This window comes from Podarcis cretensis (genome assembly GCF_951804945.1).
Source record: "Podarcis cretensis genome assembly, chromosome: 16".
Lineage (NCBI taxonomy): Eukaryota > Metazoa > Chordata > Lepidosauria > Squamata > Lacertidae > Podarcis > Podarcis cretensis.
Genome location: NC_137186.1, coordinates 11,030,531 through 11,043,758, shown reverse-complemented (window position 1 = coordinate 11,043,758; position 13,228 = coordinate 11,030,531). Strand labels below are relative to the sequence as shown.

Below are 13,228 nucleotides of genomic sequence, written 5' to 3'. Positions count from 1 at the left end.
TGATGTTTTCTTCGTCTTCTTTAAGTATACAGTGGTACCTCGGGTTATGAACTTAATTCATTGTGAAGGTCTGTTTTGAATCCAAAACCGTTCTTAACCTGAGGCACGTTTTAGCTAATGGAGCCTCGTGCTGCCGCCACACCGCTGCTGCGCAATTTCGTTCTCATCCTGGGGCAAAGTTCTCAACCCGAAGTGCTATTTCCGGGTTAGCAGAGTTTGTAACCCGAAGTGTTTGTAACCCGAGGTACCACTGTATTCTATACTTCAGCAGCTTGCAACTGTCTGAATGTTGAGGATCATTTGGACAAACCTGAATCGAACTCTGGCCTGAACGAGTTTGCTTTGTAAAGGGACAGTCGTTTGCCCGAATCTGTTCCTCTTTGGACATCTTTGAACTTGAACCAAAACAAGTTCCATTTCAGAACAAACTTCCCAAGCTCTGAAAAGCAAATGTTCTTAGGAAACACAAAGGGGGAAATGGGGGGAAAGGGTTAATGTGCAGAAGGAAGGCTAAGCAGGCATAAATGGAAACAAATTGTCAAGAAGTGCATTTATACTTAGGATTCCTTCCAGCTGAGGTTGTGCCAAAGGCTTTATGGAAAAGGTGGGTTTTGAGGAGGCCTCTGAATGGAAGGCGGGTGGAGAGAGGCATTATCGTTCCAAAAGTGGGGCATCATGAGATCGAGAGAAAAAAGGGGGGGGGGAGGAGTTGTCTTAGAAGGAAACCAACAGACAGGTGAGAGGGACATGATTAGGGCTGGGCAATATATTAATATATTGTCCCAAACTGGTTTGAAGTCCCTATCATGATATCAGATTCATAATTTTTGACCTAGCAATATATCAAAAATCATAATGTGTGTGTGCGTTTGTGTGCTAATCACACAAAATCACAAGGCATGAAAAACCGTGAAGCCAGCCAAGCTCCATCCTTATTTCAGACTTTGTGATATATCAGTATATCGCGATGTTGATGAACCGGATATCGCGATGTTGAAAATCAGATATCACCCAGCCCTAGACATGATAAAGGTAAAGGGACCCCTGACCATTAGGTCCAGTCGTGACCAACTCTGGGGTTGCGGCGCTCATCTCGCTTTACAGGCTGAGGGAGCCGGTGTACAGCTTCCGGGTCATGTGGCCAGCATGACTAAGCCGCTTCTGGCGAACCAGAGCAGTGCACGGAAACGCCGTTTACCTTCCTGCCAGAGCGGTACCTATTTATCTACTTGCACTTTGAGGTGCTTTCAAAATGCTAGGTCGGCAGGAGCTGGGACCGAGCAACGGGAGCTCACCCCGTCGCGGGGATTCGAACCGCCGACCTTCTGATTGGCAAGTCCTAGTCTCTGTGGTTTAACCTACAGCGCCACCCAAGTCTAGACATGATAGATGTGCTTAAAATGCTGCAAGTGGACAAGAGGAAAGTTTCTCTCTCTCTTTCTTATAACGCTGGAATTTGAGGACATCAGATGAAGTCAGTTGAGGGGAAGATGCGGGCGTCAGACAAAAGAGTCGTTTTTTCACATGGCACCTACTGTGGAACTCACTCCTGCAAGAATTTGTGACGGCCGCTAACCTGGACAGCCGTAAAAGAGAATTTTGTGGAGGCTAAGGCTGTCAAAAGCCTACCAGCCAGGATGAAATTTGTTCTCCCTCTGCTTTGTGCTGTTGTGGAAGTCCTCCTTTCCCAGCTCTACTCTGTAGGGTCTAACCCTACTGGTAGCACCTTCCATTGCATGGCGAGCCCCCCCCCCCCCCGGTGGAAATAAAGACACATGACACAAATATTTAGGTTAATGGACGAAAAATGGCCACAACTTTATTGGTTACAGGAATGAGTGGTATTGGCTTAGGCATTGGTCCTAACTGACTATCCGGCTTCAGCCCGATTGCTTGAAGACTGGGAAGGGTTAACCACCAGTAGGGGGAGTCCTGCTGATGCACATCAACTAGGGACTCCCCCGGGGTCACCGCTCGGGGGGGGGCGCTTTAGGCCCTCAGCTCCATAGGCTTTGGACAGGGCCATGCCCCCTGGAATCCTTTACTGGAATTGTTATGTACTGAAGTTCTCACCCTGGGCCAGCAGGGGGATACTGTAGATAGTTATGCAAATAAGGGATCAAAAGTGACGTTCAGTGATTGGATAGTTTTAGAAAATTGTTACAGTTGCGTTGTACTGGAGCTCTGTATAAGCAGGCTGGCTGAACCCTTCAGTTCAGTTCTGTTCTGGCCTGTGAATAAACAAGAACTGTTTGAAGAATCGCTGTGTCGTCTGATATGTTCACCCACAACTTAACAGGAATACCCTTCGATATTCAGGGGAGGTGATGGCGCTTCCTCCCCCCCCCCTTCATCTACATGACAATACCCCTACCAATGCCTAACCGCCAATGCCGAGGAAGTTTGCTATGAGGTAGGCGAAAAATCAAGTGGCTGGTGCCAATTTGCCAAGTGGAAAAAATTCCTGCCAGGCCCCTCAACGGCGACCAACCGAGGTCCATAGCAAGGTCAAGGATGAAAACCTTCAACGGCAGAAGGGTGGGAAACCGGAGCAGTTGGAGGAGGCAAAAGAGGGAGGTCCCTGGCTGCGCCAATGCGATATCGCGCAAGCCACGCCCCCCTTAGGCCAGCCAACCGGCTGGCCAGGGGAATGACGTGGCCAGGGTTCCCCTCAATCGCGCGGAGGCTGAGAGCCAGCCCCTGCGCATGTGGGGAGGGCATGAAGCCTGCAACTCCACCTCCTCTCGAGTTCGGAAGTGGTTTTGTGCACACTTAATCAGCCTGGGGTGGAAGGAAATCTGCCGTCTGAAGATACTCCTCACTGGTGACTGTTTTGGGATGGGCTGTAGCTCAGGGGGCACAGTATCTTCTTTCCATGCAGAAGGTCCTGGGTTCGGTCCTCAGCATCTCCAGCTAGGGCTGGGAGGGAGAGAGACCCCTGCCTGGAACCCTGGAGAGCTTCTGCCAACCTGTGTGGCCTAGGACCCACGTACCTACAGGACCCCGCCTCTCCTGGTATGCCCCGTGGAGGACCTCAAGGTCCACAAATAACAACACTTTGGAGGTCCCGAGCCTCAAGGAGGTTAGATTGGTTTCAACTAGGGCCAGGGCCTTTTCAGCCCTGGCCCCGACTTGGTGGAACGCTCTGTCACAAGAGACTAGGGGGACTTGACATCTTTCTGAAGGGCCTGCAAGACAGAGCTGTTCCGTCTGGCCTTTGGTTTGGACTCGGTCTGACCCTTATGTTTCCCTCCCCTTATGGTCTTGATTTATCAGCTACTTTAAAATGAGGCTGCATTTTAAATTGCATTTTAACCTGTATTTTAAATTGGTTTTTTCCCCTTTTCCTTCCCACCCCCTTTTTCCTCTATTATGTTTTTACTGTGATTTTATTGGTGTTAGCAGCCCTGAGCCCGGCTCTGGCTGGGGAGGATGGGGTATAAATAAAATTTATTATTAATATTATTATTACTGAGCTAGATGGGACAGCGTTCTGGCTTTGTACAAGACACCTTCTTCCTCCATTTCCTGTGTGTGTCTCTTCCCCCTTCGTTTTCCCTAGGGATTTAATGGCCTCTTTTCTCCCCGCCACCCCCCAGATTACCTTCTTCACGCTCCTCTCAGTCCTCGGAGTCATGCTTACCCTGGCTGGCTCCATCCTCTCCTGCCAAAATGCCCAGCAGCAGGTGAAGTCCCTGGAGGCTTGCGAGCCGGTAAGACAACGGGACCGTTATGCGGTCTGGAAGGAGCAGGGGATACGGAGCCTGGACTTCCAGGTGGGGTTTGACGTAGAGCAGAGCTAATACGTTACGTTCTTCCTCCAGCACAGCCTTCCACAACCGAGTGCTCTCCAGGCATCGCCAAGCTCCCGGCAGCCCTCTGGCAGCTGGCATGGCTAATGCTGAGGGATGATGGGAGTTGTAGTTCAGCTGTGTTCTTGGACTCCCGCTCCCATCAGCCTCGGCCAGCCTGGCCAATGGTCACGCATGATGGGGGTTGTGGTTCCACAACGTTATTGGGCTTCCAGCTCCCGTCAGCCTCAGCTAACACAACCAATGGTTATGGACGATGGGAGTTGTAGTTGTACAACGGTCTTCGATGATGGGAGTTGTAGTTCAACAATGTTATTGGGTTTCCAGCTCCCGTCAGCCTCAGCTAACGCGGCCAATGGTTACGGACGATGGGAGTTGTAGTTCAATGACAGTCTTCGATGATGGGAGTTGTAGTTCAGCAATGTTCTTGGGCTCCAGTTCTCATCATTCTCAAGCGGTGTGGCCAGTGATCAGGGAGAATGACTCCAGCGACATCTGGAGGGCACCTGGTTGGGGAAGGTGGCTTCAAAGGGGGGAAAGCAGCTTTCAAAGGGGGCGCTTTGGAGCAGAGGGATTGGGGAGGAGGGCCCACTTAACTCTTTCTCTGCCAGCTGCGCCCCCCCAAAAAACGCCCCGCTGCATCCCTCTTCCCTCTTCCAAGCATGCATGTACCATTTTACATTAGAGTATTTCTTTCCGTATTTATAGCAATGGGAATATGAATTGTTTTAGTTACCGCGTAGTTCGGTTTAGTCGCGACAGGGCTGCGGGGACTTGCATGGTTGTGCGCCAAACGCTTCGTGGAAAAGGTGGGTGTCGAAAGAAGTAAGAGGGGAGGCTTCAAAAGTTGTTTTGGGGTGGGGGCAATTCCAAGGATAAAGGAGCAACAGGGGAGGAAGGGAGGAGACTACGAGGCCCATGGTGCTGTGCAACTGCAGGCCGGCCCAGAAACTTTGCCTCGTGTTAAAGTACAACATTTGCCAGCAGCACACTTACAAACTTTTCTTGCCTCCCCAGCAGGGCACCTCTCCATCTCAGCTGTGCCCTTGCTGCCAGCTCGGAAGCTGCGGAAGTAACGCAGAACTGGATCCAAATTGCTCCAAGGTCCGCCTGGTCCTCAAGGTGAGTAAACAAGGGTGCTCCTGATTGCAGACGGATCTATTGGCGGTTTTTGATGAAGGTTACATTCTGCATCCGACGTTTTATGGGAGTTGTGTGTGAATGAGAGTGTAAGAAACAAAAATCTGCCCTTATTCCCTTATGGGGTATACAAGAGCCCTCATAGAGTCCTTTGTAGGTTCTCCATTGGTGGAGAAAATAACAGAGACCAACCAGAGAATATTGAGAAGCAAAGCAGCTAGTAAGCCTGATCTTTATTGACTGTTGCAACAAGGTGCTCCCCTCACATTCAGGAGAAGGAGGAGGACCCAGAACAAAGGTGTGCCTGCCCTTATATAGACATTTTAAATTGCCCACCCTGGAGTCCAAGACCACCCCCAGAAACTTCATACATACATCACAGAAGGGGTGTAACTCAAGACCACCCCCCAGATACATCATACCTACATCACAAAAAGGGCGGTCTACAACAGAAATCTGAGTGCGTTATCTCCTGTCTGGCAGGTTACCTGTTAATGGTCACTTGATTGGATTACCTGGGGAGCCTGGCCAGTCTTTTGTAATGATAAATAGTTTCCTGAGCCAGGTCACAGCTCACCCTATTCATACACAGACATACCCTTAAGAGGGGATTTGTGAACAAAAGGACAGTGGGAGGCTTTTCCATTTTCCTTCGACCTAACAGAGAAATATTTGAGGTCAATTTGGGAGGGACAAAATGGTTTCAGGAATTTTTCTGTGGGGTTTCAGACATGTGGTTTATATATGCAGTTATGAACATTTATTATATATATATAAGACCTTAATTTTTTTATTTCAAGAGAAAGAAGGAGACTAGGCTTCTGAGATTTAAGCGGGTCTTTCCCCCGCGACGTTGTGTTGTAGAATAAATGGAGCCTGAGGCCAGTGGCTTTCAAATTTCAGCCGTGCCCTGTTGGATGCCAAAATTCGGCGCCCCTCTGCCTCTTGCCGCATTACATCATTGTGGTGGCGCCCTTTGGGCTTGGCACTCAGTGTGGGCAAACCAGCCACACTCCCCGAAATCTGCCTCTTCTGAGGCCGCTTTTACACCATGCATTTAAAGTACCACAACACCACTCTAAACAGAATCCTGGGACCTGTAGTTTGTTTAGGGCACCGAGAGTTGTTGATGTTTTATTGCATTTTTAATATTCTGTTGGAAGCCGCCCAGAGTGGCTGGGGAGGCCAGCCAGATGGGCAGGTATAAATAAATTATTATTATTATTATTATTATTAGGCAGCCCCTATTCCCCTCACAAAACTACAATTCCCAGAGTGGCTTACAGTCACATAATGCTTCAAATCCATAGCGTGAACATAGCCTCAGTCCTTTATTCTGCATGGTCCACACACAATCTAGCTTAAAGCGGCCCAGACTCTCGGACCAAATGGACCGCAAGAGAACTCCGACACAGAACCTTTGGGCCACGCACTGAATTAAATTCCCATATCGTACATTAAGGTGCTTGCAATATATTTAATATTACTAGATATACACAGTTATATTTAATTAAATATATGAAATACACAGTTAATACGTACACAGCAAGGCTATAATAATTTTTAACGTCAATAATTAAATACATGTTACCAATAATCAGACTTAATTTTTTAGATTTTTAAGGTGTTTTTTTCTTGAGGGCGGCCAAAAAAGGCCGGGGGGGGGGGGGCACAAGCAGAGGTTCGACTACCCGAATCTAGATCTTTTGCCCTTTTGTTTCCTCTTGAAAGGCCCTTATTTAGAAACTGATTTTGTTCTGAAAATAAAAACTTGCGGCAGATTGCTTATGTATTACTCTGTGATGTGTAAAACAGATGTAAGTTGTCCTGCAATGGGTGTGTGTGTGTGTGTGTGTGTGTGTTTGTGTGTGTGCCCCACACCAGCCCAGTGCAGTTGTGGGTGGGCAGTACATCAAGCTTGCAATCGGCAATTCCTTCTTCATTAAGGTTACCAGATTTTTTTCAATGAGTCCTGTTATGTACTGAAGTTCTCACCCTGGGCCAGCAGGGGGATACTGTAGATAGTTTTCACTCAGGTCTGCATATGCAAATAAGGAATTGAAAGTGACGTTCAGTGATTGGATAGTTACAGAAAGTTGTTACTGTTGCATTGTAGTTGAGCTCTATATAAGCAGGCTGGCTGAACCCTTCAGTTCAGTTCTGTTCTGGCCTGTGAATAAACAAGAGCCGTCTGAAGAATCGCTGTGTGGTCTGATATGTTCACCCACAACTTAACAAATCCAGGGACACTTTTCAGCTTCAATGGATTTTGTATGGGGACTGGTTTGTAAATCTGGGGACTGTCCCCGGGAAACGGGGACGTCTGGTAACCTTATTCTTCATTCACTTGGGGCCTGAGCAGGGAGAAAAAGGCATGGATAACCAACCCGGTCAAGGGAAGGTTTTCCAAATGTGTATTAACTTGATGGCAGGACCTAGAATCAAATCTAGATGAAAAGCAGAGTGTTTAGGGTCCGCAACAAGCTCTTCCGGGTCGAGGAAAGCTACCTTTGTGTGCCGCAAACGGGTTAGTGTCTAGGCAGCCAGACTTATCATCAAGTGTTCCTTTGCAACCGCAGTGACAATGATCTGTTTTGACACCCCCCCACCTCCCCACTTCCCTGCCCCTTCAGGACCTCCTCTTCAGTGTGTGTGGCCTGACTGTTTTCGCCATCGTGGTGTGCACCCTCTCTGCCATTATGTGTTGTATCCAAATCTTCTCTTTCGACATCCTCTATGCGGTGAGTTCCAGAGACAGACGGCCTGCTCCCAGGTTGCCTCAGATTCACTTGGGAACAATCTGAGCGCTTTCAAAACCTCTCCTTATCCTCTCAAAATCTTTTCAGGGCTGTCTTTCACACCCCCATTTACTGCAAACTCACTGCCAGTTTAGAAATAATAATTTAAATTTATTTTATTTTATTTTTTTAAAAATTAAATTAACATTAAATTTTTTTAAATTAAAATGTTTTTTTAACGAATTAAAATTAAAAAATTTCAAAAAATTAAAATTATCAATTTACCCCACCTTTTTCCCTGACAGGTAAAATCTTCATGCAAACTGCACATGCATCCTGTATTTTGTTATGAAATGCTACTCTAATAACTTTTCTCAAACCAGCTCCACGCAAATTAGGAGTATTTAAGCTTCTCCTAAGTCATCTCTAGCCGAGGTGTGAATGCCTTTACGTAGGGTAATGATGCCCTGGTTCTGCTGTGTAGCCAAACAGAAACAAATCTGACACTGATGAAGTTGTGCTGATGTGAACAGCTGGAATGGGGTGAGGTGGGCCTGTGAAATGCACCAGATGTGTGTTGGGGGGGGAGAGAAACAACTTCACAGCTGATGGCGGATCAGAACGTTTGCTATCCCTGCCATTCTTGTATGCTAAGACAGAGCCCTCTCGGCCAATCTTTAAACCCCCACCCTCCTGAAAAAACCCACCCCTCACTCACCACTTCCCTTTTGAGCAGTGGGATTGAAAGAAGAATGTTGAAGTTTCGCCCTCCCCTTCGATCTCCTCCTTCAGTGGTAGCATCTACGTTATACACTTCTTTATTTTCTTTCTTTTTAATAGTTCATATCCTGCTTTTTACCATCTAGGTCTCAAAGCGTCTCATCAGAATAGAAATCGAAGCATAATTTAAACCTCAGAAAAGCAATTTCAACAAACAGCACCAGAAAATGTAAAGCCTCAGAGAAGCATTCGTGGTGCAAAGGTTCTCCTGAAATAAAGTGGTTTTAATTAGGTGTCTGAAACTCATCAGGGACAGCAGCTTCTGTGACTTCTTGTGGGAGGGAGTTCCACAGAGTTGCACCCACAACACTTGAGGCACAATTCCTTGTTGATGTGTCGTGATTCTGGTCACATGGAAAGCCCCATGGCTTCTTCCAAAGAATCCTGGGAACTGTAGTTGACCCCTTGCGAAGCCACAATTCCCAGCACCCTCAGCAAACTACAGTTCTCAGGATTCTTGATTTGGATGTGACTCTTTTCCCCCCCAATAATATTTATTCAAATTTGGATGTGACTCTTAGACAAGTTTCCCAGGTTCTGATAAATCCAATTTCTGGGCTTCTTTGGGACTGATGGGTTGCAAATTATGCCCAGGAAACAGACTTAACCCCAGGGCTGCATACCCACCATACATTTAAAGCACACACCCGCTTAAAAAAACCTGGAAACCGTAGTTTGTTAAAGGTGCTGGGAACCGTAGTGTGGTGAGGGATAGACTAAAAGTTCCCAGGATCCTTTGAGGGACGCCGTGTGCTTTAGACACATGGTGTGTATCCAGCCTATGTCAACAAGAGAAAGGGCTCCTCAAAACATCAGGAGCCTTTCAGTTCTTGCCCAGCCCCCTCACTTACCCTGTTTTCTGTCTCCTTCCACAGCTGTCCCCTCCACGTTCCAGCTCCGTGACGCTGGATTGCACGTCACCCCCGGACACGTTCTTGCAGCATATGTTGGACCTGGAAGAGTTTGTTCCCCCAGTGCCACCTCCGCCCTATTACCCTCCAGAGTACACCTGCAGTTCAGAGACGGATGCCCAAAGGTGGGGGGGGGGGTTTGGAGAGGTGGGGGAGATAAGAGGGGGAGCCTGGGAGCAGTTTGGGGGACAAAGAGGCTGAGGATGGAAAGAAGTCTTCCTTGTTTTTAAATACAGAGGTACTTTGGTTCTCAAACAGCTTACCGTATTTTTCGCTCTATAAGACGCACTTTTCCCTCCTAAAAAGTAAGGGGAAATGTGTGTGCGTCTTACGGAGCGAATGCAAGCTGCGCAGCTTTAGATGAAGCCAGGAGAGCAAGAGGGATCGATCCCTTTTGCTCTCCTGGCTTCACTTCGCTGGAGAGCCACTGCGCAGCTTTCCCTCTCTGCGCAGCACCCCTTTAGCGAAGGAGCCCCTTCCGTTTCTCCTCCCGCTTTGCTGGAGAGGCGCTGAGCAGAGAGGGAGAGAACATTTTTTTTCTTGTTCTCCTCTAAAACTAGGTGCATCTTATAGAGCGGAAAATACGGTAGTTGTCGAACAAATCGGCTCCCAAACGCTGCAAACCCAGAAGAGAGTTCCGGTGTGCTGGTCCCAAGGGTTAATCGTGTGGTGAGGTCCAAGTCCAGTTCAAGGTTGACGGTGTGGTATGGAGGCTGTCCGTCAAAGCTGAAGCAGGGTCCAAGGCAGGGAGTCGGGTGGGGTCAGGAACTCTGGCAGAAGAGCAGGACAGGGTGCAGGCAGGAACTGGCTACCAACAACGTTGCTCCTGCAACTTGTGACTGGGGCTGGCTGGCTTTTATCTGCCCCGAGACATAGGGCGGCCCCAGTCCACAGGTGACTCGCCTCTCCTGGCCTGGAGGCGAGCACTCCTCCTGCGGGAACTTAATTCCCTCCGCCTTTCTGCCCTGAGCCTCTGCAGCTCAGGAGAGGATGGAGGGTTACCAGACCCAGAGGCAACCTCAGCCTCCCCTGACGGGGCTGAGAGTGGAGCACCTGCAGGCAATGGGTCCTCCATCACCTCAGGAGCCAGAGCGGACTCAGCTGGTGCCTGCACCTGAGGATCCAGCACAGGTGAGGACCCTTCAGGCTCAAGCCCCAGCCCTGGCTCAGCTCGTCCTGGAGGCGGGGACTCCTGTGCAGGCTGGGATTCCTCAGGTTCAGCCTCCGAGTCCGAATCCCAGGCCATCACATCCGGTCTGTGAATGTTTTTCGGAACCCAAACATTCGACGCTGCTTCCGCGTCAATCAGAAGCCGCACCTTGGTTTTCGAATGGTTTCGGGAGTCGAATGGACACCCGGAATGGATTAGGTTCGAGAACCAAGGTACCACTGTATGCAGGTTCCTAGTCCTTATTGATTCAAAATGTAGGCTTGAAACTGTACGGATTGTGTGTCTCTCACAGGTGATTCAGAGCGTCTCATCTCTTACTTTTTAAAAACTAATGCTTCCCCCCCCCCACCCCGCTGTTTTCACTGCATACCATTCTGACCTCCTTAAGGGAAAGAGTGAGATATAAATGCATAACCGAGAAGGAAAGTGTGTCATGGACAATGAGGTTATTATTTCTCCTCCTGACAGCATAACCTACAATGGCTCAATGGACAGCCCCGTTCCTCTCTACCCCACTGACTTCCCTCCCAGTTACGAGGCCGTCATGGGACTCCACGGAGACAGCCAGGTATTACATTGGTACAATTCAAGGCAGGAAGGTCTTCCTTTGGGTAGTGGTGGACTTACGTGTTTGTAGCCCTGAAGCTTGAAGTGTCATGGGGACCCCTTTGCAACCAGCAACGAGGTCTGGGTAGCCCCTGCTACCTGGTTACAAGGGGGTTGTTCCATGACAGATTACCACACCTTTACAATATCTGGGCTATATATATATATCAATATATTCCAGGTTCTTTCCCTGGAGGGAAACCAATGTCTTTCTAGAGGAAGTGAAGGAGACTTGAGATAATAATAATAATAATAATAATAATAATAATAATAATAATAATATATGCCACCCATCTGACTGGCTTGCTCCAGACACTCTAGGCAGATCACAACAGAAAATAGTGAAAGCACAACACAACAACAAACATTAAAAATTTCCCGATACAGGGCTGCCTTTAGATGTCTTCTAAAAGTCAGAGACCGTTTTACCTCGGTTTTCAAACTCGAACACCGTAAACCCGGAAGTAAATGGTTCGGTTTTCAAATGCGCTTCAGAAGTCGAACTGTAAACACAGCTTCCGTATTGAGATTTTCGTATTGAGATTTCCATTTTGAGGCTTCCGTTTTGAGTTTTCGGTTTTCAAACGTTTCGGAACTCAAATGGTCTTCCAGAACGAATTACGTTTGAAAACTGAGGTACCACTGCAGTTGTTTACCTCCTTGACATCTGATGGGAGGGCGTTCCACAGGGTGGGTGCCACTACTGAGAAGGCCCTCTGCCTGATTCCCTGTAACTTCGCTTCTCGCAGGGAGGGAACTGCCAGAAGGCCCCCGGCGCTGGACCTCGGTGTCCGGGCTGAGCAATGGGGGTGGAGAAACTGGACCGAGGCCATTTAGGGCTTTAAAGGTCAGCACCAACACTTTGTACTGTGCTCGGAAATGTACTGGGAGCCAATGCAGGTCTTAGGACCGGTCGTAAGCTAGTTTCTATCACCTAGCCAGGCAAGTGAGAGACATGGCTGCAATGTGATGGGACGCATTTCAGCCAGGCAAGAACCCGTGAGGAAGGCTTGAAACAGGGCCCAGTAGGGGGTGTGGCTTGGGGAACAGTCATGAGGGCCAGAAAGAGAGGCTTGGAGGGGCCGCATTCAGCCCCCAGGGGCGAGCTGTTCCCGAGTTTGCTGTGCACCAACATTTTCTGCCTTTGCTCTGCAGGTGACTCTGTTTGACTCGCAGTTTACAGATACCTCACATGGTCCTTGTTCCTGCAACCGGGTCCCATCTGTTGTCCTCAGTGGCGAAGGTAAGGACCTTTGTAGGCATGCATCCCTAACGATAGCAGGTACAGTGAGGGGGGAAAGTATTTGATCCCCTGCTAAATTTGCCTGTTTGCCCTCTGACAAAGGAATGACCAGTCCATAATTTTAATGGTAGGTTTATTGTAGCTGTGAGAGACAGAATAACAACAGGAAAACCCCCAGAAACCCAGAATAATAATAATAAATAAATTTTATTTATATCCCGCCCTCCCCAGCCGAAGCTGGGCTCAGGGCGGCTAACAACAATCAAAATAATCCAACGATTCTAAAAACATTTCATTATAAAAATTAATTAAAATCAAATTGATGGCAACCATTAAGCAAAATTCTGTGCAGATTGCGCCCTGACCAAAGGCCTGGTGGAACAGCTCTGTCTTGCAGGCCCTGCGGAAAGATGTCAAGTCCCGCAGGGCCCTAGTCTCTTGTGACGGAGCGTTCCACCAGATTGGAACCACCAGATTGGATTTGTCTTTTTGAAGACAAAAGTCAGAGATTGATGTGCATTATAATGAGTGATAGGCGATGGGAGAAAGGCGATGGCAAACCTAGACAGCATCTTCAAAAGCAGAGACATCACCTTGCCAACAAAGGTCCGTATAGTTAAAGCCATGGTTTTCCCAGTAGTAATATATGGAAGTGAGAGCTGGACCATAAAGAAGGCTGATCGCCGAAGAATTTATGCTTTTGAATTCTGGTGCTGGAAGAGACTCTTGAGAGTCCCATGGACTGCAAGAAGATCAAACGTATCCATTCTTCAGGAAATCAGCCCTGAGTGCTCACTGGAAGGACAGATCCTGAAGCTGAGGCTCCA

The 13,228-nt window shown here is 48.2% G+C and overlaps 1 protein-coding gene across 5 annotated transcripts in view; it reads left to right on the top strand.

Moving 5' to 3' along the window:
• Window positions 1–13,228, top strand: part of ENTREP3 (endosomal transmembrane epsin interactor 3) — a 37,194-nt gene that overhangs the window by 5,306 nt on the left and 18,660 nt on the right. For 2 of the 5 annotated variants that reach the window (XM_079958044.1, XM_079958040.1), the window contains exons 3-8: window positions 3,600–3,776; window positions 4,830–4,934; window positions 7,586–7,693; window positions 9,346–9,506; window positions 11,021–11,120; window positions 12,314–12,401. In XM_079958044.1, the coding sequence (XP_079814170.1) occupies window positions 3,600–3,776; window positions 4,830–4,934; window positions 7,586–7,693; window positions 9,346–9,506; window positions 11,021–11,120; window positions 12,314–12,401 (739 nt within the window). The remainder of the gene's footprint in view (window positions 1–3,599; window positions 3,777–4,829; window positions 4,935–7,585; window positions 7,694–9,345; window positions 9,507–11,020; window positions 11,121–12,313; window positions 12,402–13,228) is intronic. The other 3 variants (XM_079958043.1, XM_079958042.1, XM_079958041.1) reach the window with 3 other exon arrangements.